Raw genomic sequence first — 26797 nt, 5'->3', positions numbered from 1 at the left:
CTGCTCTCTGCATTCACAAGCCATTCACTTGCTCTGAAGATGGAGGCGATACGTTCTCCGAAACGTCGGCCAAAACGAAGAATACACGGCGCCAAAACCAGAAGACGACTTTCTTCATAGTCATCGCCGTGAAAACCTCAAAACTTACAAAGCATCATCTTATTTAATTAGTGCAGTGGCTAAGAATAAAATACAAAAAAATGAAACACGGTAACTGGGATAAAATAAAACGAATAAAATTCGACAATGAATTTCTTACAATAGGTAAAAGTTCACGTCACACCTTTCACCTTGTGACGGCACACCGATTGTGGAACACTGTTGTATAAGACTGGATCTGTCTCCATCCTCAGGTGGATGGGGTAAGATAGATCTACTCAGTTGGGTCCGTTAGAAAGAGCTAGTCTCAATCACTGGACTAGCTCTTTCTAACGGGCCCAACTGAGTAGGTCTATCTTGCCCCATCTACCTGAGGACGGAGACAGATCCAGTCTCCGAAACGTTGTGGTTTTTTGTCTTATATATACCAGACGATGGATAGAGTCCAAAATAAACCTTATAGTTCTATACAGCATACGCCATCGTTAGAATCATTTGAAGCCTCTGACTAGTCTAGTCAAAGTCAAAAGTTATGTTACGACCGACGGTCAGTCGGCGAATCTATCTTGGTGTCAAGCACCCATTAGGGACCCAAAATCAGATTCACACCGTTGCGGGTTTCTTGATGTGCGCGCCCTCTGAGGAGAGGACGGGTCTGTCATTTACATTTGCTGCTGGTTTTCGCCAGCGGAATCGTTCTTGAGTCCGAGCCCCGCGGGACACATGAGAATATTTTGCTGTTTCAAATTCTAGACTCCCCCAACCTGGAGGGCTAGGCTCCCGTATTTATATCCCCCAGGAACAGCGTGGTCCAGTTATAACCCCAGGCACTGGGTTACTTTTTTTAATTCGCTTAGTGGGTGGTGGAGTCCAACTGGGTCCACTCGGCACGGCGGCCACTGATTGGCCTATTGTAGCCTACCCCGGGTGATTATGATGATGGAGATTTGGTGGAATGAAGATTGGCAGGGGAAACCGAACTACTCGGAGAAAACCCGCCCCAGCGCCACTTTGTCCACCACAAATCCCACTTGACCAGACCCGGGATCGAACCCGGGCCGCCGCTGTGGGAAGCCAGCGACTAACCATTTGAGCTATGCCACGGCCTCACTGGGTTACTTTCCTTCGCCTCCTACGACTCGCAGGGGTACGTTGGAGGTCCTCGAACCCACCTCCACGGGAAGATAACCATACTAATAATTATACGCAAAAATATGTAAACCTTTTGTTAATTACCGCGGGCCTAATAGAGAACATCCACAGATATTGTGACACGTAGACCCATTCCGAAGTAAGAGTAGTATAAACAGACGACAGTACAACGTCCATTGCTAGGGAACAGCTCTGTGGATACGTTTCCCCGGAAGCGAGAGAACACGCAGTAATGGAAGACTTTTTATGTGTGGTCCGTGTCGGAGCTATAAGCTGAGGCCGGGGATAGTTTGGTAACCCGTGTGGAGGTGGTGACAAACACTTCCAACGTGACCCTGCGAGTCGTAGGAGGCGACGAAATGGAAGTCTCAAATCTGAGACAGTAAAATATGGGACTCGGACCCGAGAAAGACTGCGCTGGAAAGGACCAGCAGCATGGAGAAATGACAGACCCGTCCTCTCGTCAGAGAGATCGTCCCACGTCTGGGGCTCAACACCAAGACTTACCGACTTACTGACCGTCAGTCGAAATGTGACCTTGACTTCGGGTACCCAGAGGAAGGAGAACGTCCGCCGTTGAATCCGCTACCATGCAACGTCTTGTGAAGACTGTGTGCTCTGGTTATAATGATCTTTGGAGTATGTAACTCAGTGAGACTGTCGTAGTTATTTGTAGTTACGTTCTGTAAGTGTTCAGTAAACTCGATTACCCATCAAAACCCCGTCTGTAGTCACTGAATCACGTGGCAATATTATGAAATACTCAACATTTGTACCAGTATGTACTGTATCACGGCTGTTAAAGCGATGTACAAGTGCTGTGGTTGAGTTCTTTTGGTGTGGTTCGAGTCCTCGTTCCGAGTGTTTCTATTTTAAGTGTATAAGTAAACTTCTCAGATGCGGCAGCTTGCAGGCCGAGGAATTCAAATTTAAGCTGCTCTATACCGTGTATGCCTCTGTAGGTGTCTTAACCTCTGGATTAAGAGCCTTGAGACACTGCAGCTTACGTTTTATTGACGGCCTGTATTTCTTAATGCTCTTAAGACCGTATGTGTAATCTCACTTAACTTTATTATGAATAAATGACTATTGTGTTACATAATTCGTTGGCTTTTGGTTTGTTTTTACTGCTAGGCCTGTGTGTACTTCTTTCTTCTGTTGGGGTTACATAACGCCCATTTGGTGCGGACACAATTCTGTACATCAGCGAAACGGCCGCTGTTATGAGAGTCGTACCGTGTTGGAGCAGAATACAGAGTGTCCAGGTGTCGAAGCCGGCGGTGGTACAGATAGTTACTGCCGTGACCCAGAGGGGTGAATTGAAGCCCTGTATGTTCCGGAACCTGTTTATTGGGCCTGGCCGCAGCAACGGCTACTGACGGGGAACTCTGGCCGGCTGCTGTCCCGCGGTAATAAGAGAAATGTGCAAATCTGAAACAGAGAAGATGGTTATGACACCATGTAGCTTGGTAGGTGCGTACCAACGTTCCTGAGGACACCATAGAAACGAGATGGAGGCACTGTTTCCTCAGTAACGTTGGTACCCACGTATACCAGTCTACACGGCGTTATAACCCAGAAGACCGCAATCTGTACTTTCGCCGCCGCGAACAGTCTCGTATGCCGTCGTCATCAGGGTGTGACACCTGTGGACCGTATACAGCCCCATAGCCCCAGTCGCGTCCCTCCGTGTCTGTGTCACAGCGCGTGCACTTTGTGCTCTGGGCACGAGTCTGCCTCGTAACGGTCGCAACAAATTGAGGGCATAATCACGCGCTGTTTGACGTCAGCTGTGGGACCTTTGTTTCCTCATCCGGTCTATCCGGGTGGAGTAACTTCATGGCACACTTGTGTGTGAGTGAGTGGGTGTTTGCAAGCCATTCATTCGCCTTCTGTACGCATGACGATATTCTAGCGGCTGTTACTGCAGCCTCGGCTCGTTACATGAACGTTCTGATCGATGTAACACACGGACGTAATAGCATGTTTAACTCTGAAGTCTGGCTAGAGACTTCTGTGTGTGGGGAGGGGCACAACAAGCCGACAGCCTGATATGTCCGTGCGCGTGCAAGTTAACCAGACCCTGAGCACTGCTCACTAGCCTGGGTGTTCAAGAAAATAATACGATAGTTCACGTTAGGTAGGATGTTCTGAGAACCGATGTAGACAGGGGACACGGAATTCCGATTTTTTGTTTGATTGCCAGTTGCATAAATTTGAAAGACAGTTTGCTGACCTCCAGAGTAACGGAAGTAATTTTGATGAACTCGGGTTTCGATTTCGGGTTTCAGGTTCCTCGGGACCAGTGACCCATAATTTTCTGTCACAGCTGACTGTCGGTCGGTCAGTCGGTCTGTTGGTTGGATAAATTGCTCTGAATTAAGTCTTCTATTTAAATATTCCCAAAGCCAGTTCGTACCTCTCAGGAAACACATTACGTTTCCGCTACAAAGCCCAACCGGTTAATGCTACTTACGGAAATAATCGCTGTTTATTGTGAGAACCATATGGAACACAAATACACTGTAGACAGGATGTTATCTGTTTCGGATGTTAGCTGTGTCTGTGTGACCCACTTTAGAAGCGCAGTCTTTGTGTGACAGTATCCCCGTTAAGCCCGATCAGATGTTGGTGTAGGGCAACCATTTCCACAGTCCGTATGGACACAGTAGCTGTTTACAGCACAGTGGTAGCTATACATACCACTTGCTTTATAATTAAAGAAACTCTTAATTTTGCTCACAGGGTACATTTGTGTGTTTCGTATGGTTCTCACAATAAACAGCGACTGTTTCCCTAAACAGCATTAACTGGTTGGGCTTTGTAGCGGAGACATAATGTGTTTCCTGTGAGGTGCGGACTGAATTCTTCATTCTGCCCACACAGTGTATTTGTGTGTTCCGTATGGTTCTCACAATAAACAGCGACTGTTTCCCTAAACAGCATTAACTGGTTGGGCTTTGTAGCGGAGACATAATGTGTTTCCTGTGAGGTGCGGACTGAATTCTTCATTCTGCCCACACAGTGTATTTGTGTGTTCCGTATGGTTCTCACAATAAACAGCGACTGTTTCCCTAAACAGCATTAACTGGTTGGGCTTTGTAGCGGAGACATAATGTGTTTCCTGTGAGGTGCGGACTGAATTCTTCATTCTGCCCACACAGTGTATTTGTGTGTTCCGTATGATTCTCACAGTAAACAGCGACTGTTTCCCTAAGTAGCATTAACCGGGTGGGCTTCGTAGTAGAGACGCAGAGTGTTACTTAGACAGGAACTGGCGTATTAAACGTTGCTTGCATGACCTTCATACTTCAGCGCTTGCGTCTCCCTCCAGGTTTCGAAATCATCAAAATCAAATCGCTCTGCTGTAAAGGCCACCAAATTACATTTCTAGGTTATGGGATTTAGAATCAATCACAAAATTGTAATTCTTAGTCTCCTTTCGCCAGCCGATACCACTACTGACAGCTCTGGTGCAAGGGTTCACAGAACTTATCAACGAACATGAAGTTCAGCCCAGTGAACGCTGTAGCGTAGTTGGTTGAGGCACTGTGCTACAAGCCGGAAGGCCGTGAGTTCGAATCCCGATGAGATCATTGGATTTTTCAATTGACCTAATCCTTCCAGCCGCACTATGGGCATGTTGTCGACTAAGCCACTAACAGAAATGAGTATCAGGAATCTTTCTGTGGGTAAAGGGCGGCCGGCTGGCGCGTAATGCTGACAACCTCACCTCCATCTGTCAGCCGATTGCCTAGAAAATGTGGGAGCCTCGACGTCTCACAACCCTATGGGCCTTAACTTTACATTATCTTTACCCTCAGACTAATGAGAACTGCTGTGTCCCTGGATACGTTCATGCACGAAACTGGCATTTGTGTGCCTGTCATGCCCCCGTGGAGCACAAGCCAATTTGGGGTGACGGTACAGCGACGTGTCTCGAGGTGAGGTTGCATGGGACTCGACACAGCACCACTGAGCCAGCATGGCGTTGCGATGTCCCGCGAGCTGTGAGGTAGATCCTTCCTGTGTTTCGGCCAGTGCGCCACGCTGAATGCAAGGGGACTAAGACTTGGCTCAAATGACGGCCGGGGCACCTGGTGTCCTGCCTGGGGATTTCCTTGGCTTTCCTCAGTTCCTCCAAGCACATTCCTGGATTTGTACTTCAATTTTTCCTCGATGAATTGCTTCCAGATCCTTTATAATTCGTCTGTCATGTCATGTAATCTTGTTAGTGATTAACTGCACGGAGCTGAGCCCTGCTTGAGAAGCCGCCAGTCGCTCAGCTACTCAAGAACTTCCCAGCATTTTATGGAACCCGAAGGTTCATTACCGTGTTCACAAGAGTCCTCCACCGGTCCCTGTACTGAGCCATATAAATCCAGCCCATACCACCCCGACTTATCTCTCTAAGATCCATTTAATATTATCTAGCCATCCCATGTCGCCACGGCCTGGAGCATCCTCAGGTTGCGGATGGAGGTTAGCTGCGAATAGAATAAGCACTCGTGGACACTGAACAAGGGATGGTCCTCCAGCTTGGGGGTTGGGCGTGAGGCTGTTAACTCTTCGCCATGAGAATAAACATCTTACGAAATGTGACAATGGGCCTCGGACCTGGACAGATTCTTTGGATGAAGGACCTAAGCTAAAAGAATGGACATGAGATTTGGTCCTGTTACTGACAGCGCCCGAAAATAACCCACAGAGAGCAGCACAAAAGGCTGGAACCACTATCAGTCCGTTTGAATCTGCATATTTCGCAAATACACAGCGCGTGGGCCCTCTGATAGTCCGATGACACTAAGCAGATATCTAATCGCGGTACCATTGCGTATTGCGCTGTACGAAACAGCATTATCTCCTGCGGCAGCAGCACTGTTGTTATCTCGTCTTTCTACGCACGCATTTTGGGCAGGAATCGTACCACGCGAATGCGTGACATCGAGGCTTGAGATTAATTTTTCATATCGTCACCGCTTCATTGCCCATGACAGTGGCCTCGAGGTTTACGCTCGCTCGAACACTGAGTCGTGCGTTCTAACGCCACTCCAGGCACGGATGTTTGTGTGCGTTTATTCTGTTTGAGACGCCTTGCGTCGGGCTCTTCGCCCGTACAAGAGTCCTACCGGCTATGATAAGATTAGGAAACTGAAGTGAAACGAAGCTTTCCACGGATGTCCTGTGCTCCAAGTGGGAGCAACAGGAGAGAGAGAGAGAGAGAGAGAGCAGCCCTGAGCACAGGATGGGACCAACGGCTGTCAGCACCCAGGGCACAGGTTCACACCTCTACTGGTCCTGTACTGCAGCACGTGTTGTCTGCAGAGTAGCTGTAGTTACCTGTACATCTGCCATGAGGCATGGGTCCAACACCCAGTCAGAAGATGCGAATGGTTTTGTTTCGTTGTGCTGTATCTTCTTTCATCACACCACACCACACCACACCACACCACACCACAGCACATCACATCACATCACACTACATCACACCACACCGCACCACATCACATCATATCACACCACACCACATCACATCATATATGTTAATAAGTCTAAATGTCCAAATTCTGTCTTAGTTTTAATTTATTTTCTTTATTTCGTTTATATCGTTTGGTTCTCGCTCTCCCCTTTCCCTTGTCCATTTCTTTTGTGTCCCATGCTCCTCCTCGTTTTCTCTGGTACTCTGTGCCTTGTCTTCTCCTTTCGCTGCAAAAATGAATGCCGCGATTTATTACTCGCGTTCCCGGAGTTCTGACCAGCGGGTGCCACACGCGGCTCTCTGATTGGCTCGTTCCCGGAGTTCTGATCAGCGGGTGCCACACGCGGCTCCCTTATTGGCTCGTTCGAGTACAAGCTCGTTATTTGTACACATCTGTGGCTTGAAGCTGGAAGTATTTGTCCAGTTTAAGAACTGAGAAATCTGCATTTCTTGTCCTGGGATATTTTTCAAGAATCACGAATGTGTATTTTACAGTGCAAGCCCTGCGTCACAGAAAGCCTACCAGTTCACGCTATTTAATGTGAGAATCATACGAAACCTCTAAGTACACTGCGTGTGGCTCAATGTACAGTTTCTTCATGTTAAGGCAGGTGGTAAATATAATTTCCGCTGTGTCTGGAAGGGTTAACCCTAGATACGTCAATGGTTGTTTTAGCGTTAAATAATCCATCATTTCTTGTGTAGTCTTTTACTTGTTTGATCCACAAGGCGATTGAAGAATGCTTGACGTTGTGTAGCCTCGTAAATGATTATCGACGTTTCGAATGAACTTATTCCGCTTTAGAATCAAAACGGTAATCTTCAGTTACCGCCATGAGGAATTCTTACGTCACACATATAGCCGTTGTTTCCGTAAAGGGCATTGGTATCTGAAATGGGATCCTCTGTTTTTTCTGAGTGATAGGGTCCGAAGTGTTATGTAGTTGAGCTTCACCTTGTAGACGCAAGGGATTAATACCGTAAACCCTAGATAATCCGCATTACTTGGGAATAGGTCATCCGGATTAAGCCTTAACCCGGATTAAAGAAGCAAAAGGTAGTTAAAGACAAAAAGACTTAGAACGCAAATAAATGGAAAATTTAATGATATAAATAGTGCTGATGGAAGTAAATAACAAAATATCACTGTACAGTCTTTATTTAACAACTATAAGAAGACAGTACATTTATTAATGGACAGAAGACTCAGAAGTTGTACTTGTTTCTGAACTTAATAGTACAGGTTTGAAGAAACTGTGAAGTTTTGTCTGAACAAACAAGTGACTCATCTGCCTTCCTAAATGCCATGTGTCTTTTTTAAAGTATGTACTCAACTGTAACCAGATTAGCGAGGGCTTGCTATATTCTTCATGTTTCGTTAAATACTCTGAATTACCTAAGGGAACTGTGGAATTAGAGCCGTAAGAAGTTGTACCCGTGCTCCGTGACAGAGGACACGCAAATTTGTTTCTGTCCGTTATCTTGTTTTGTCATGCGCCATTTTGTTGCCTTTCCGGTAATGTCTGATAACGCGAGATGCAAAATCGCTGTACAGTTTTCACGTACAGGCGACTTAGTTGCGGAGTAATCACGCATGCGCACTAATAACCCCACATTTCTTTCTTCGCAAAGCCCGTGTTAGCTTCTGTTTATATCGGCTTTAGAGGGTTTACACACGGAAGCTCAGTTAGAATAGCAAATACACGGAAATTAATCCCGCCTTTACAGTGTCAATAAACAGGAGGCAAGTTCGTGTAATTTTAGGGCGCACGATAAATACGAAGTGGGTGTACACGTAGATTGCGTGACTTGAAGCTCTCTCGGCTGAAGCAGAATATTAACCATTCCAATGTGCGAAGCTGGTGCCCGACGTTTCGTGGTCGATGTAATGAGCCTTATGTTCTCACCCTGTGTTCGTGCAGTATACAGAAGGGAGGAACAGCGACAAACAACATGAATTCGGATGGTCGATTGGCTGTTTTCGCGGTGAACAGTGGGACAGGCAACAGCTCTGTGTAACATTAGCTGTGGTGGCGAAGGCCAGCAGTAGTTTACCCGACCTACTCCCTTTACACTAACCCGTGATGATGGAGACAGGGACAGTCTCCGAAACGTCGGACACCAGCTCCTCACCGCCACGGCTGGTGATGGTCCAGTGTTGATACATGCCGGATTGCGTCTGTCCACGTGTCCTGTTTCTGTTTGTATGTTGTGGGTAATATATTTTTTTCATTGCTAGTGGGGTGGGACTAAGTCTCTTGTACTGCGGCCACTTCTGGCCTATTGTACCAGCCCCAGATGATAGGTGAGGGTGATTGTGGAGCAATTGGTGGAATGAAGATTGGCAGGGAAACCGAAGTACTCGGAGAAAACCTGCCCCAGCGCCACTGTTCACCACAAATCCCACTTGAGTAGACCCGGGATCGAACCTGGGCTGCCGCGGTGGGAAGCCAATGACTAACCGCTTGAGCTGTGGCGCGGCTTGTGGGTGTGTGGTTTCTATGTGTACCATCCGTTTCAACATTAAAATAACTTATTTTGTTCACACAGTGTATTTATTTCTTTATTGCGATTCTCGTAAAAACATCCTTTCCCTAAGCAGCATTAATATATTGGTCTGTGTAATGTTGACTCGTTGTGTTTTCTGTAGGACAGCTCAGTTTCTATAGACGAGCAATTCCGTAGGTGATTAACAGGGCCCGGATTTTGATGACCTGAAAATATTTAAAAAATTACCTATAAAATGACTGAAAATATCCAGAAAAATGACCTATAATATGACCCAAAAATATAATGCGCAAGGCCCGGATTTTGATGACCTGAAAATATTAAAAAATGACCTATGAAATGACCGAAAAATCCAGAAAAAATTACCTAAAGGAGAAAATAAAGAACACTTCGCTTCCATGTTATTCACATTTCAGAAAACATATGAAGAAAATTTCCCTAAAATGGCCAAAAATGACAAGAAATACCATTAAAAGTCCAAAAATTTACCCCAAAATTACCCCCAAAATGAAAAAATGACCTTAAACCTAAATATGACAAAAATTTACCTATAAAATTTACATTTCTGTAACCAGCAGCTCATATCCGAGATTTATATATTTAAGAGCCTCGCATAGGATACAAGGAAAAAAGATGACGTCAAAAAAATCCAGGCCCTTGTGATTAAGGTCCTGTCAAGTTTTGATAGTTGATAGTCTCTATATTGCAACGTCTTACAGTGCGTTTAATGTTATTGTTATCAGCGCCATTAAACAGATTCATTCAGAGACTGTTCATTGCTCAGCTGGCCAGGAAATTTCCTTCCTTTTTCAGAACCCGAAATCTAGTTCGCGGACTTCCACCGTTAAGACAGTTTTTAATATTACCGTATTTACGCATGTATAGGCCGCACATTTTTTGCCAAAAATTCAAGAGGAAAACTGGGGTGCGGCTTATATTCGAAATATTCGAAATCACACTTCATTTAAAAAAATTATATTCATAATTAGTAATACAGGGTGTTCTACTCCTGAAATAATATTCCAAGAAAATTATTTTTTCTATAATTTGTCTGAAAATTGTGCTGCGGCCTATACACGCACGCGGCCTATACATGCGTAAATACGGTATCTCCTGCTATAGCTGTCTAGGTCCCTCAAGTGGTTTCTTCCTTCCTGGATCTCCGACCGAAATTTTATATTCATGCTACATACTTAAGGGCACTTCACCCCCCCCCCCCACACACACACACACGCCTTGTTCATCCTAATAATATCCGATGAGATGTCTTTCATTATGCAGTTTCCTCTAACATCCTGTCCCTCCCTCTCTCTCAGATCCGGATGTTCTTGTCCGCTCTCCAGTTCGAATGCTGTTAGTCATAATTCAGTTCTTTATTTGCATGCCGAACGTGCATGAATGGAAAAACAGCTGCAAGAGGAACACAAGGACGAACCAGAAAATAATATCAGCTAAGGTTGTTTAAATTTTAACAGAAGTTTCCTAAACATATCTGTCGATTTACCGGCTGCGTTGACAGCAGAAACGTTCGCGGCTGAACGTAGAGAGTTACGTAGTGTCACGTGTATGATAAGTGACCCTCGACGGGGTTTTGGTTCGGATATTGAGTTTTGTTGACTACTTACAGGTCCTAACTACAAATAACTAATACTTTCGCTAATTTCCACACTTTACAGATCACTAGAGCACACGCCAAGTCTTATCAATCTTTGACTAGTCGTTTCTTTGTAACGGATATTAACAGTGACCTCTGCAAACGTCCTTAATGGTTGTCGATCATCCCACAACTGAAGTAGTCTGAGTCTACGATCAGTCGCCCAGTCTCTCTTGGAATAAAGCACGAATGTGAGGCTTACGACCAGATTTTTGTTACTCTCAGACAGTTCGTGTTTGTTGATATGGGAAGCTGTCTGTGACGAGAGGACGGTTCTGTCGTTTACAACTGCTGCTGGCCCTCGTCAGCGCAGTTATTCTCAGGTCTGAGTTCCGTGGGACTCGTGACCATATTTTACTGTCACAGATCCCAGACTTCCCTTTTCCTGGCCTCATATGACTCGCAGGGCTACGGTAGAGGTATTTGACCCCGCCTCCACACGGGCCTTGCATTCTGAACTAAGCTCTAAACTTTCCCCATTGATAATCCTTCGACACGTACCACGTAGAAAATAGCTCTTATATCGTTGTCGAGGCGTGTTTACGGCGCCGTTGCATAGTAACGGTCGCGGCACGGACCACAGAAAACACCGCTTCCAACATATTCGTCTGTGGTTGCGTGTTAATTCATTGCAGTGGGAACCTGTTTGTTTGCGATCGTTGCCTAGTAACGGGTCTATTTCATTCGAAGTGTAGGATTAATAAAGGGTTAATACGGGGGGGAAGCACAGTAGGTCATTGGAGGTCGCGGTGCAAGGGCCGGATTTTATGGCCCACCCTTACACACGTATACACACATAATAACGGGTCTACGCGCTACAATATGCTCCGGGCGGGATTACGAGTACCGGCCGTTTCTAGAACCGAAACAGATCGCCGTTGTGAACATGAAGCGTCAGAGCGACTGCGCCTTGATACGCAGTGTCTGTAAATTAAAGTCATTCTATTACTGAATATTTCGGAAACTCTGTTGTGGCAAAGGGCTTCAAATTGTCTTTGTGTGCGCTTATGAATTTGGAGTCTGCAACCATAATGAAGTTTCATGCAACGCAGAGCTTAGCAAAGCAGGGCAGCATCAGGAAGCTGTCCGAGGTGCTGAGAGAAGGGGTAACAGTGCCAGGGAACCTAGCAGTTCCGTTGTGTGTTCCATCTTCTGACCGTTTGTTGACAGTCAGCCGACGTTTTGGAGAAACGTATCGCCACCAGCTTCAGGGTTGAAGCTAAAAATACATCAAAGGCCGCGCCATAGCTCAAGCGGTTAGTCGCTGGCTTCCAATCGCGGCGGCCCGGGTTCGATCCCGGGTCTGGTCAAGTGGGATTTGTGGTGGACAAAGTGGCTCTGGGGCAGGTTTTATCCTAGTACTTCGGTTTCCCCTGCCAATCTTCATTCCACCAATTGCTCCACAATCACCCTCACCTATCATCTGGGGCTGGTACAATAGGCCAGAAGTGGCCTCAGTACAAGGGACTTAGTCCCACCCCACTAGCAATAAAAATACATCAACATGGAGCAGGCACCATTCTACATCCGTTGGCTTTCAGTTGATTGCACGGTGTTACACCCGAGAAGACAACTCGTCATAACCACCGGAGTGAGAACCTCAACTCCTATGCAATAAAAATTAATGTTCACAGTTATGTCCTCAGTACAGTCCGTTCGCAACGTAGAAAGGATGTCCTAGAGCATATTCATAATTTACCGTGTTCATTTTCCTCTTCACCATAATAACCGCAATTAAGCTAAGTAACATTAGCCGAACAGGACACGCGGTTGCATAGTTGGTTAAGGCACTATGCTACAAGCCGGAAGGTCGCTGGTTCAAGTCCCGATGATGTCATTGGATTTTTCAATTGACCTAATCTTTCCAGCCGCACTATGGCCCTGGGGTAGACTCAGCCTCTAACAGAAATGAGTACCAGGAATATTCTTGGAGTATTCTTAGGGGTAAAGGGCGCCTGGCGCGTAGGGCTGATCTGTGAGCCGATTGTCTAGAAAATGTTGGAACCTCAGCATCTCACAACCCTATGGACCTCCACGGCCTGTTACAGGGATACCTTTACTTTTTTTTTTAATACAAGGTTTGTCCGGAAAGTAATGCAATTAAGTTCGTAAAATATTTATTCAAGATATCGTTACAGGCGTTTAAAATTCTTCAAAGTACTCCACTTGGGCATCCACACACTTTTGTCAGCGACTTTTCCATGGACGGTACGCATCCTGGAAGGCGTCGACGGGGACCTCGTTTAGAACCTTTGTGACGGCGGTTTGGATCGCTTCAGTGTTTCCAAAACGGGTTCCTTTCAGGGCGGGCTTGATCTTCGGGAACAAAAAGAATCCTGCTTGAGCCAGGTCAGGACTGTAGGAGGGCTGGGGCAACGTTGCCAAGCTGTGCTTGACCAGAAACTCCCGGACGCGGAGAGCGGTGTGGTTGCGATGTCGTGCACAGTGGTTTTCGGAACACTGGGAGTCTCTGCTTTCATCCGAACACTCATTCGACGATCGCTATTTAAAATATCATGAACACGAGACACATTTTTGTCACTTTTGCTGGCTGACAGCCGTCCAGAGCGGGGGTCATCATCCACCTCTTCCCGGCCATTTTTAAACAACTTCAACCACCTGGAGACTTGAGAATAGGAGAGAGCAGAGTCGCCGCAGGCTTCCTGAATCATTTGGTGGGTGTCGGCGAGGCTTTTGTTCAGTTTAGCACAGAACTTGATCGCGTAACGTTGTTCGATAGTTTCCTCCATTGCGTGTCGTGACGCAGGCACTAACAGGAGGTTCACGGAAACAGCGATCCTCACATTCCGAGAGCTCAGAGCAGACTGAGCTTGGAAGCGTTGTGAAGCTAATAGTCCCGCCCCTTCCCAATCGGTCCGAATGCGCTGCGACCAGTATGAGCGGGGGGGGGACAAATTGCATTACTTTCCGGACAAACCCTGTATTAGCCGAACACCGGTCGCGGACACAAGTTGTATCTGCCTGTAAAAAAGTAAACAGTTGGTAGGTGATCTGATAGTTCAATAGGCTTTAAGGTCATCTGAAAGGTTACTAATTTACGTAAGGCATGTGACCCTTGAAGCGCACCTGACAACTCGACAGTACTCCAGCAATGTGAAGCCCGTCTGAGTAGGCGGAAGGTAGCCCACAGTTGCCGAGTTTATGGACAAGCAGAGCATGCGCAATAATGTCACAAGCATTAACAAAGTTAACTGGGTGACAGAATTCAGGAAGGTAATTAAACTGACAGCGGTAAATTTATGTTTGGTGAAACGGCGTTAGTACGAATTACATTTAGAATTTAAAAAGTTAGACACATGTATAACAAATTCGAAAAAATAGTTAAAAAAATATTTACCTTTGTACTGAGAGAAAAAGAAGCTCAGCCCAAACATTCTTTTCCGTACAGAGGGCGTGCCGTTCTTTTCCTGAAGTTTCCACATACGGAGATTTCTTTATGATGCTGGTCCCCATAAATTACTGAAATTTAATTAAAGTCGTCTAAGCCGTTGTGGAGACAATGACAATTTTATGTTTGGAGGTGCCTGTGTAGACGTAAGTATTGGTGTCTTGAAGACCATCGAGGAACTAAATATATGCGCAGGAATAAATCAGCTTTCACAGGAAGATGTCGGACGCTGAGGCTGTACTCGCAATATCCGTATATCGACACGGGAAGAAGGGCGGAAACAAATCTTTGTCTGTCGATGGGTTGTCACGATAGAATGTGAGCACTTGTACTCATCGGCCGACTGAGAGGCGGTAGGTCCCTGGGCTAGGATTGGGTTCAGCCAGTTTAGCCTGGAGTCGTTTTGAGTGTGTTTTAGAGTGGTGTAACGGCAGCAACCACCGCCAGGTCCCTCAACCAGACCCCCTTCTTTCCTTTTCCCCCTCTCCACATGCCCTACGCTTGCGCCCTTCATCCTTTCACCAGGGACTGAGAGGCTCGTCTGAACACTGGAGGGCCATTCTGCTGCACGCCGTGGAAGAGTCTGGTCTCGGCCCAAAATTATTTTTTGGAATTGTGGTTTACTAAATTACCGGCGGAGTTGGGGGACGCTTGTACGTTGTGCCGTCCTTATCTGGGGCAGTTTGTATTTTTTTTAATCAATTATATTATTATATTCATTTGGTGTCTGTACTGTTAATATAGTTTCCTATCCCAAACCACTTTTCGGTCCTTGGGCTTTGGTACGTTTCAGTGGCTACAGGTAGAAAAGCCGGGAGAAGCCGGAATAGCTCAGTCGGTATGGCTGTACGGCCCGAGGTTCGATTCCCGACATAGGCAAGAGATTTTTGTTCTTCTGCACAGTGTTCAAACCGGCTCTGAGGCCCCCACGAGGCTTGAAGCTGACCACTCACTCCGTCTAACGTGGAGGCGAAAATTAGTGGAGTTATACCTTCACACCCCGTGCTGTGCAAGGCCCCCTATTTTTGGAATCAGAGTGTTCATATTCACCGGGCGCCGACCTGTGAAAGATTAAACGTCTTGAACACCGAAGGCAAGTAGAGTTCGGGCGTTAGCGAGGCACAAATCCCCGTAAACGCAAGACATACGCGTACATGGCATTCCAAAAAACACTTTTCTTATTTGGCGCAGGGGGGGGGGCAGGTCTCAAAACCTGCAAATCCACGAAAGTCTCTAGATCTCCCCGCACCCCAGCAATAGCTCATGTGCCCTGTGTGTGTACGGGAAGGTTCGAGTTGCTGTCTAGTCATCAGCGTCATCAGGGCAGCAAGGGGAGGAGAGCGGGCGGTATCACAGTCACGACGCAGTGAGAGTTTGTTCGGGGCGAAGTTAACGAAATGAGTAAGCAAAAATATCTGGATTAAGGGACAATACATGATGACTCTGCTTAATGTATACAGAATACAGCGTAGCGTGACACTTGATTGGACACAGAATTGACGTCATTGGTACGTTTAAGGTGTTCACTTACCTCATTGGTCGAGGCCGCGCCATAGCTCAAGCGGTTAGTCTCTGGCTTCCCATCGCGGCGACCCGGGTTCGATCCCGGTTCTGGTCAAGTGGGATTTGTGGTGGACAAAGTGGCGCTGGAGCAGGTTTTCTCCGAGTACTTCGGTTTCCCCTGCCAATCTTCATTCCACCAGTTGCTCCACAATCACCCTCACCTATCATCTGGGGCTGGTACAATAGGCCAGAAGTGGCCGCAGTGCAAGGGACTTAGTCCCAGCCCACTAGCAGTAAAAATACCTCATTGGTCAGAGTCTTGCACGAGAGAATCCCGGGTGAGGGGGAGCCCCACTATTTATTTGCACGGAAGTTATCCAGGGCTGAGCAACAGGAGTTTGGCGTGATCAGACTGGAATGATTTTAATGCAACGTAAGTCCTCGTTTTCATGATCTCCACGCTGTGTTTCTGTCTGCAGCGGAACAATTTGCTTCATGAAGTGACGCAACTCAGGCTGTTTTTATATGAAGCTGAACACGATGTGTGTTTTATCAAGTTCACGGGCGTTCGTTTTGATGTCATATTAAGCTTATCTGAACATTTATGTATGGGATCCAACTGAAAACAGGCGCAGAAATAAACTCACTGGCCCTGTTGCGTCAGCAGATCTACAAACTTGTGTGGCAGTTGGGTCGCGAGTTCATGGCTGGTTATGTGGCAGGCACGTATCTACATTCATGTTGCCCGATGGACTTTGCTTTTTTAAGGCAGTGTGTCGTTACCCTCTGAAGCTGTTCAGTTGGGCAGTCTGATCACCTAATTTACACCACAGACAAACGTCACTGGGTTACCTCGCTTAATGCCGATTGTTGTGGAATGACAGACTAACCCATAGTGTTCAGAATTTTCAGGGCCTATACAGTGTAGTACTAGTTCACGCGGCGGCCCGGGTTCGGTCAAGTGGGATTTATGGTGGACAAAGTGGCACTGGGGCGGGTTTTCTCCGAGTACTTCGGTTTCCCCTGCCAATCTTTATTCCACCAATTGCTCCACAATCACCCTCACCTATCATCTGGGGCTGGTACAATAGGCCAGAAGTGGCCGCAGTACAACGGACTTGTCCCACCCAACTAGCAATAAAAAATAATACTCTAACAACTGTTTGAATCGAGGGACGGATTTCACCAAATTTGGTTTGACCTTGCCACTACAGGCCCACCCCCCACCAAATCGGCTGCACGGTTCCAGAACGTTTCATTCTGAGGTAGCCATTTCCAGCTCCTCAAGATGCCGTAACTGCCCGTTCCCAACAGCGGTACGCGTAGCCTACACGGGAATACCAGGAGCCGGGATAGCGGCTGGCTACGGCCTGGAAGATGGAGGGGTTGCAGTTCGAGTCCCAGTATGGGGTGAGATTTTTCTCTTCTCCACGTCGTCCAGACCGGCTCTGGGGCACACCTATTCTCATCCAATAGTTACCGGGTGTCTTTCTCTTGGTGTAAAGCGCCCGGTGCATACAGATGACCCTTTACCTCCAACTAGAGCAGAGGTCAAGAATACATGGATCTATATATCTACTCCCCCTTACGCCGACAACTTTACCTTTTTACCTTGGAGTAGGTTATTCCCCGGGGTCTTTCACTGGTATCGAGCGTCTGCGTGGTTCTGAACAACAATTTCCACCCCTGCCGCCATCTGTACGTTTCAAGTTCTTCCTGTCATTAATGCGAACTTCTGAGGGGACGACACTAGAGGTACTGCTCGCTTATTGTGCATCTATGGGGCTGGGGCGGTGGGAAAATAGCATTTTGTGCAAGGCGCGCGCGTTTTTGCTGGATGTGGGTGAGGAAGGCGGACACGCGGAACTTGTATTTAGTGCTTCATTTGATGAATGCTAGTAATGAAAGGCAGGGGCTACACATATGACGCCTGCGCACTATCTGAGACTAGTGTGGATGCGAAGTTCGGATGTATCGTCACTATGTACTGCAGTGTAACCTGTGCTGGAGGAAATTACACCGATACAGCAGAGTTATATAACTCTTTCTGTGAAGTACGCCATATGGAAGAATGAAACGTTTGAAGGGAATCAGGCGTCATGAGTTCTGTGCGGTATGAATGCCATTACGTTTGGGAGTAATATTTCCTAAGAGTCAAGTGTTATTCCTTAAAGAAGGAAACAAAACGTAATTTCTCATGATCTATTAAACTTTGATGCTTGCGACCAGTTTCCATGGCGACGTGATTATATATATATAGCTCCGTCTGGTGAGTTGTACATACACGATGCAGGCCTGTCGCAGTTAGATGACTGATTTAATCAGTTCTCTTCAGTAAAGGTTTCATGTTATCATTGTTTCGTAATCAGAACCGGTTTTATCCGATTTCCAATACAAATTTGTCATGCTCTGGAACGCTTTGCAGATAACCGTTGCCTCACAACGTGCTCGGTTCCGTTTGCCTGATTCCAGCCAGTGAATGCAACTGCATTGAGTAGAGACCGTGAGATGCGGGTGGTCGCCGATCATGTCAAGAAGTTTCCAAACAGACTAGTCGGGAGACCTGGACGTAGATGCTGCCATAATATTAAAGCGGATTTTCAGTAAATACCGTAGTGAGGTTGTGGACTAGATTCATCTGGCACAAGACTGGGACCAGGGACGAGCTGTTGTTCTCCTTACGGCTGGAACACACACAGCGACATCGGTCGTACGACGTCCGTACGGTTCATGTCGCATCAAGTAGTAGAATATAAAGTGTGATCATAGCTTTCATACGTGAAGACATGCGACATCTACCGTACGACAGTCGGAGAGCAAAGAAATGTATTTGGTCGCTCTAGTGTGAAAAGGAGGTCATACGGCAAAAAAAATTGTACGACATTTTTCCGTACGACCGATGTCGCTGTTTGTATTCCTACCCTTAGGGTTCCGTAAATTTGGGGTGAATTCCTGCTGTTGGCTTTGCAACCCATTGGGAGCCGCAATGTACGCGCATGCGTCGGGAACAGTGGAGTCCTAAAGGTGCGCAGTAAAGGTAAAGTTAAAGTTGTTCCTGTGCTCAGTTACTTAAGCACCACGCCATGACTACGCGTGGGAGAGTGAAAGTATAGCTCCACCGTTCTTGACTTCGATACCAGATGTAGATGAGTGTTCATCTTCACGATCCGGTCGCAGTGCTCCCGGGGAGCGAGCCCCAGTTTCCCATTGTATAGGAGGTTGGGTGGACCCTAGACCCGGCCTGGACGCTGAGAAGAAGAGGAATCGCTTGCCTCTGCCGGGAGTCGAACCCCAATTCCTCGGCTGTGAGGCCCGTAGCCAATCGCTATACTGACTGAGCTATCCCAGCTCAAACAGGGGAGGTCCGTGATGCCAGTCATTGTCTAGTCAGACACGTAGGCACGGGTCACGGTGTTTGAGGTCGCCTGCCCTCTGACGTCATGGCACCTGCCTCTGACGCATATCCGGACAAAATATTATGCTGTGGGTGGCTTAAATTCAGGGGCACGCAACAAATGTGACACTACAATGTGTCGCGTAAGGTGTAAGTATTTGATAGCAAGAAACTGCCATTGAATTAATCGTTTAAATCAGAGTTGTCATTGCATACACCGCCATTTAAGGGGAGCCGGGATAACGCAGTCAGTATGGCGACTGGCTACGGGCTGGACGGCCGAGGGATCAGAGTTTGAATCCCAGTAGGGTCACAATTTTCTCCTCTCCGCAGCGCCCATACCAGCTCTGGGGCCCATCCAGCCTCTTATCCGATGTGTAGCGGGGGCTCTTTCCTCGGGGATAAAGCGGCCGTGACGTGGAGCTCACCACTCACCAACTAGTGACGGGGTCAAGGAAAGGTGGATCCATTCATCCTCTCCCCCGTACGCCTTCGTAGCGTGGTGCTTAATTAGTTAAGCACAGGGACAACTCTTTTGCCTTACAGCCATTAAGAACTCTGCATTCTGCCCACACAGTGTGTTTGTGTGTTCCATATGGTTCTCACAATAAACAGCGATTATTTCCCTAAACAGCATTAACCGGTTGGGCTTTGTAGCGGAGACGTAATGTGTTTCCTGTGAGGTACGGACTGAACTCTGCATTCTGCCCACACAGTGTATTTATGTGTTCCGTATGGTTCTCACAATAAACAGCGATTGTTTCCCTAAACAACATTAACCGGTTGGGCTTTGTAGCGGAGACGTAATGTGTTTCCTGTGAGGTACGGACTGAACTCTGCATTCTGCCCAGACAGCGTATTTGTGTGTTCCATATGGTTCTCACAGTAAACAGCGATTATTTCCCTAAACTCCATTAACCGGTTGGGCTTTGTAGCGGAGGCGTAATGTGTTTCCTGTGAGGTACGAACTGAACTCTGCATTCTGCCCACACAATGTATTTATGTGTTCCTTACGGTTCTCATAATAAACAGCGATTATTTCCCTAACAGCATTAACCGGTTGGGCTTTGTAGCGGAGATGGAGTGTGTTTCCTGTGAGGTACGATCTGGATTCTTATGTATTTAGATGACCTTCAAGGTTTCAGTCAACTCGATAAAGATTTATCTGTGTTTTTCTTGGCCTTGGAGCAAATGCTGAGATGGTACCGAAATTCCACACTGCTCTGCGCCCTTCGCTCTTCCGGCGTTCACTTCAAAATTCCGACCGTACACAGTAAAGCCCCTGCTCAACTTCTCTCTTCTGTTCGTAGCAAAGTCCATTCACTTGCTGACTCTTTACCTTCTTCACTTTCTAGAGCTTTACCTTGTCTGAAACGTACCAGAACGACGAGTGGGCACTACCTCTTAACCTTCAGAGCAGGAAAACTTTATGTCCCCCTTCCTTTGAAATGTGACGTTTATCACTATCTCCTCTTCACTTCTCTCTTTCTCTGCCATTCCTATTCTTCCCTGGACTTCAGATTTTAACTACAAATTGTGAAAGAAATGTGCAAAAAAAAAGTAAAGCAATTCCTGCAACAGACCGTGGAGGCGATAGGGTTGTGAGACTTCGAGGCTCCCACATTTTCTAGACAATCGGCTCACAGATGGCGGTGAGGTTGGCAACCTTACACGCTGGCCGGTTGTCCTTTACCCCCAGGAAGATTCCTTGTACTCCTGTTAGAAGCTGAGTCGCCTCCAGGGCCGTAGTGCGGCTGGAAGGATTACGTCAATTGAAAAATCCAATGACCTCCATCGGGAATTGAACTCGCGACCTTCGACTTGTATCATAGTGCCTACTAAATAAGCACAGTGAGATGTGGGGATGGTTGCAGCGCGACTGATTCTCAATGCCGGGAAAATAACAAGTAAACTCTTTTTACATGTAGATCACATAATGGTGTGGAATATTTGTAACAAACTGGTTTTGCCAGTACATGATCAGGATTATTGTGGGATCAGAAGAAATGTTTCATGTCTATTATTATCATTTCAGCAATGTAGGAAGCGTGCCTACGCGTTCTCTCGCGTTTGTTTTTAATTATCTCGCAAACTGTGTGAGTTGCGGGAAAAAAAAATTGCTGGACGTAAAGGGCAGGTTGCGTTTTTCTCCACAACTTCTGTTAGACACTTTTCGCGTTGCTAAATATTTAGCGGGTTACGCTCATGATGAGTTTAGAAAAGCGTGCAGGTCTTCAAGTGAAGTGTCCGTTATTGATGCCCGATTTTAACCAAAATTGGAACAACACAGAAAGTAAAGCAGTGCCCTCCCATTTCGCACTTTATTAACATCGAATATTGGAGGTAGCCGTTCACCTGAAATGCTGGTACCCAGCGACCAGACTGCACGGTGCCATTAACTGAAAGTCTTTGTAGTGTTCGTAATTAAAGAGCATGCGCGTTACACTATTCCTGTAGTCAGGCTGCCGCTCTGTTTAGCATTCTTTTGTGCGAAGTTGTGGAACCAACCGCCGTTTATCGCGACAGTCCAACTTCTTCTGCTAGAGACGCCGTACTTACAGATCGAGCTAGTGGAACAGCTTCAGCCCGGAGATCGGCCACGAGACTGATGTTTTTCGCGGTTTTCTCAGTCCCTCCAGATAAGTGCTGAAATCAAGTCACGGCCGCATCCTCCGAAACATCGGTACCCAACTACCAGATTAAACGATGTAATAACCAAGAAATCACTTTTTCCCGAAGATGGAGGCAGTATGCTCCATCGAAACAGTGGTGCTCACCTACCAAACTACACGTTGCCATAACCCAAAACACTGCACTCTAAACTGATATTTGTTTTTGCAAGAGCAGAATAAATAAATTCATAAGTTCGGGGATGTGACGCCATGTTGTTTAGTTTCATGACGTTTGTTCCACTTTGCCAGCCCGCATCACGTCACATGCCAGAAGTCCAGGGATTTGCCCCTTTATCTGAGACTGTGGCAGTCTGCTCCCCTGATGAAACGCGTTTGCACTTTTATGGCGACAGATAACGTTACGTACATGTTCTTCCTGATGGGGAAAGTGTATCAGGAAGGGCCGACCATGCCCGCTCAGCCCGCCGAGTGACGTCAATGCGATGAAAGTTCTGCGTGCCGCGCGGGGCCGAGACCTCGCAGTTCAGGCTCGCTCGCGCTTGTCACTGGGGCTTCAGCGGCGGGATATTGAGGAATCTGCCCGTCCGTCACTGCTCCAGAGCGAGGCAACTGGGAATTTTGTGACGAGCATCCAGTGGTTCTGTTGTTGTAATTACCTGTCGAGAATGTGGATTTGAACTCTGTGGTATTGCTGGCGCGCGTCTCCAACGGAGAGGAGTGGAACTGTGCCGATGCCAAGATTGCGTGTGGTCAGGCTGGCGCAGACAGTGACTGCTGTTTTTGTGTCACCCGGTGGTCGAGCGCTGAAAGCGGCTGCGGTATGTATATCGCAATGTAAAGGCAACCAGTGGGTCTCAGAGCGACATTGGCAGAATGAAAATTATAATCATGAACAAATCTCATCAGATTCGGGTAAAGGTTTTCCATCATTCATTTCAGAATCGTCTGTCTTCCCCAATAGTATCTAGAAACTTGACGTGAATAGCTAAGCGACTGTCAGTTTCTCAGTAAGCACGACTGCGTGAGTCGAGATTCAGTTGTTTGGCTTCGTGTGTCCCAGAACTCGGCAGTGGGGCGCGTCTCTCCGCTGTTGGTACTGACGTCAGATCGACCAACCAACACGGACAGTTAACCCATTAATACAGAGTGGTAACTCTTTGTACCACGTGCTTTAACATTCATACAAATAAGCTTCGAGACTCATTTTTAATTTCGCGCCGGGTGATCTGGTAGCGCTGTTAGTTGGAATGTTAGGTGACGCAAGAAGAGAGCTCACATAGAAAGTTGGGATAGGCTGCGTTCGTTGTTGAACAGTAAGCCGTTAGATCACTGTGTCGTCAGCTTTGTCCAGAAGTGAAAATGGAGCGTAAGAGGGAACAGAGAATGTGAATTTTTTGTTCAATTGCAGAAATCGCCAAGTGAAATGTTATAGATGTTAGAAACGATTTATGTTGACGTTACGGATGTCAAAGTCCAAGATGAAAACAGTGCTGACCTGCTGTTTCGACATCAGCGGTATCATCCACTTTGAATTTGTACCGGAAGGGACCACCGACCACTGTTAGTCAGACGTTGTACGTGCAAGTGTTGAAAAGTCTTATTGATGCCGTGAGGAGCAAGCTACGAGATTTGTGGTGAGAGATCGCTCATTGATTGTTCACCCCGACAGCGCGCCGACATATCCTTCGCTTGAGTGTCGCAGTTTTTAGCAGGAAAAGACATCTCTGCCATGGACCATCCTCCGTACTCTCCTGACTTGGCTCCAGCTGACTTGGGCCTGTTTCCATAACTCAAAGGAAAGAAACATTTATCGGACTTTGCGAACAGTTAAAAAATCTACATACATTCCTGTGCAGTATTTTAAAAGCTGTTTTGAACAATGACCGAAGCGTTGGGAACATTGTAAAGAATCGGAGGGAGATTTACTTTAAAAATTCCATGTTGCTGATAGCTAGCAGCTTTTGTCAGGAAACTGGTTTCCCGTTATTGTATTCTTGTGTGTTCCGTATGGTTCTCACAGTAAACAGCGACTGTTTCCCTAAACAGCATTAACCGGTTGGGCTTTGTAGCGGAGACGTAATGTGTTTCCTGTGAGGTACGTACTGAACTCTGCATTCTGCCCACACAGTGTATTTGTGTGTTCCGTATGGTTCTCACAATAAACAGCGATTATTTCCCTAAACAGCCTTAACCGATTGGTCATCGTTATGGAGCCGCAGTGTGTTCTCTGTGACGTAGGAACTTAGTTTCATACATAGACGAACTGTTCGAAGAGACATCAGTTGTAGCTGCTGCTGAAGAGAATGGTTGTCCGGCGAAAGAAAAGTGGAGGTGACATTTCAGTGTAGAAAGTGGCTTAACTTGAATGGGAAAGATATTAAATTGCACTGACAGAACGCACATACAGGATACTGTATCGAGTGAAGCAGGAGTGAGGAAGGGAGACGCACTGAGTCATGGCATGTACATTGGTATACTGCGTGTGTGGGAACGTAAGTAGACCTGAAAGAGAGTGTACTTCGTAACAGCGCGGTGTAGACTAGTGTATGGTCTCGCACAGCTGTGAAAATCAACTCAGTAATATTTTTTTTGTTCTGTTCCTTCTGTTTCTTGTTCAGTCGTTATGGATTAAGCCTTTCTGCCGTGTCCCAGTTCAGAATCAAATTCTGAAAATATGAGTCCTACAGAAAGTTAACAAGACTGATTGGATGGGGGACCGGCCCATCCCTCAGTAGACACGGAAGAATCGCAGACGGACATCCATGCCCTGAATTGGATTCGAACCCACGCTCCCACTCTGTGTGACCACTCTCTGCAGAATGATTACTGAGAAAGGAAAGAGTGTAGACTAACAACATGGAACACAGTCGTCCTTGAGAAGCTGGTGGTTGCTCATCTAGTCCAGAAATTCGCTGTATTTTAAGGAATCCTAAGGTCCATTATCGTGTTCACAAGAGACCCCACTGGACCCTGTCATAAACCAGATTAACCCAATTGATCCCTTTTAGCATTGTCTGCCCATCTTCTAAGTCTACAATGTAGTGTCTCCCATTCAGGTGTTTTCCAACTAAAATAATGTACTTCTCATCTCTCCCCTGCGTGCTACAGGACCGCTTATCCTGTACCGAAATGTCCACTGTAATTTAATGAGAACATATTGTCTTCGGCAGAAAACGACGCTGTGATGTGCGGCGCCTTGTATCTGGGAGAGCCGGTTACAAGCGTCTGGGGTCTTTTTTTTCTTTTACGACTATCAGGCTGGTAGCGGTAACGCTGTAGACTCTTATTCGAGAGGTACTCGGTTCGAATATCGGCCAGAACACCAGCTATCCGGACTTAGTTGTTTCGTGTGGTTTCCTGACTTTCCTCCGGGCAAATGCCTCGATTATGCGTTCTAAATCCATTCGAAGTAATTCGTGAGGGCACGCTGAATGGTTTGTAGACAGACAGAGTCGTGTAGTAAACCAAAAAGAAGGATTTTGGGGGGGGGTCTACAATTTTTTGTGATCCTTTCTTTGATGTGTGAAAATGTGCCGTCGTCACGTGACGAGTGTGAGTCGGTCATACCAGAAAAGTGAGTATGTTGAGCAAACCGGAAGCCACACACATGACAAACTGGAAGGGGGATGAGTCAAATTTCCAGGCTCGTGCTCTGTCATCAGTTCCTATGACGTTTATGGATTTTTGATGTTACGCAAGCGGTGGAAGGATCGTCGTTAATTGTGCTCGTCAGTGTGATATGCAGCTGGAAGACGCTATCAACTGAAACTGTTATTTTTAACTCTACACTGATAACTATGTATACCACCTCTAATAATATTACGATTTCTTTTTGCATTTTGCCCACACAGTGTACTTATGGTTCCGTATTATGGTTCTCACAATAAACAGCCATTATTTCCCTAAACAGCATTAACCGGTTGGGCTTTGTAGCGGAGATGTAATGTGTTTCCTGTGAGGTACAAACTGAACTCTGCATTCTGCCCACACAGTGCATTTGTGTGTTCCGTATGGTTCTCACAATAAACAGCGATTATTTCCCTAAACAGCATTAACCGGTTGGGCTTTGTAGCGGAGACGTAATGTGTTTCCTGTGAGGTACGAATTGGATTTTAATATATTATTTATAAGAGTCAAAGAGGGTGTTATCTCCCGTGGAGGCGGGGATAGCCCTCCGAGTCGTAGGAGGCGACGAAAAGGGAAGTCTCCAATCTGAGACAGTAAAATATGGCCACGAGTACCACGAGACTCGGACCCGAGAATGACTGCGCTGGCAAGGACCAGCAGCAATTGTAAACGGCAGACCCGTCGTCTCCTCGGAGAGCGCGCCCCACATCAACAAACCCGCAACTGTCTGACAGTAATAAAGATCTGGTCTCAAGGGGCATGACGCCAAGGCAAACTGATTGACGGTAAGCCGCCAGTCGTAAAGTAACTCCGACTTTGACTGATGACTAGTGGCATCTCCTGACAGAGAAGAAGCCGGGGGAAGTTTTTCATGTGGCACCCTGCCTTATGGCAGTTGTATTGACAGTTGCAACTAGACTGCAGGCAGTTCTAAAACTCGGTCTCACCATGACTTCCGTGTGTTTTGCCGTTCAGATAACATTAACACGCGGCAGGGTTGCTTCCTACGAGTACCTACGAGTAAGCAAGGTGGTGGCCTGCTGTTGGCAGCGACATGGCGCAGAATCCTTCCTGAGAAACTGATTGTTACCAGTCGTATATGGAGCTCAAGAGTACATTGACGTCTTCACAGCAGCCTGCCTCTGGCCCCTATCCAGAGCCAGCTGAATGAAATCCAGGGATTTGTTCGTGACGTTCATACCCGGAAGGTAACATCCGCGACAGGACGTTAACCCTTTGAAGCCAGAACGTAGCAATAACAGTCATTTTTAGTTTCGGGTCCCGTCGGTACCCGTGACCAAATTTTCGGTCTTCCCAAGACCACTTGAGGTCTATTGAA

The 26797-nt window shown here is 46.7% G+C and overlaps 1 protein-coding gene across 5 annotated transcripts in view; it reads left to right on the top strand.

Annotated features, from left to right (window-relative positions):
- Positions 1–26797, top strand: part of LOC111864674 (inositol-trisphosphate 3-kinase homolog) — a 155415-nt gene that overhangs the window by 112992 nt on the left and 15626 nt on the right. Inside the window, exon 1 of one of the 5 annotated variants that reach the window (XM_023852089.2) lies at positions 22365–22649. The exons of the other annotated variants lie outside the window; for them this stretch is intronic. Within the exon in view, the coding sequence (XP_023707857.1) occupies positions 22563–22649 (87 nt within the window). The 5' untranslated portion in view covers positions 22365–22562. Of the gene's footprint in view, positions 1–22364; positions 22650–26797 lie in introns of those variants that run through there. 5 annotated transcript variants of the gene reach the window in all.

The sequence above is a fragment of the Cryptotermes secundus genome, unplaced genomic scaffold (assembly GCF_002891405.2).
Source record: "Cryptotermes secundus unplaced genomic scaffold, Csec_1.0 scaffold418, whole genome shotgun sequence".
Classification (NCBI taxonomy): Eukaryota; Metazoa; Arthropoda; class Insecta; order Blattodea; family Kalotermitidae; genus Cryptotermes; species Cryptotermes secundus.
Note: the sequence above shows the minus strand (reverse complement) of the source record. Positions and strands in the feature narration are given on the sequence as shown.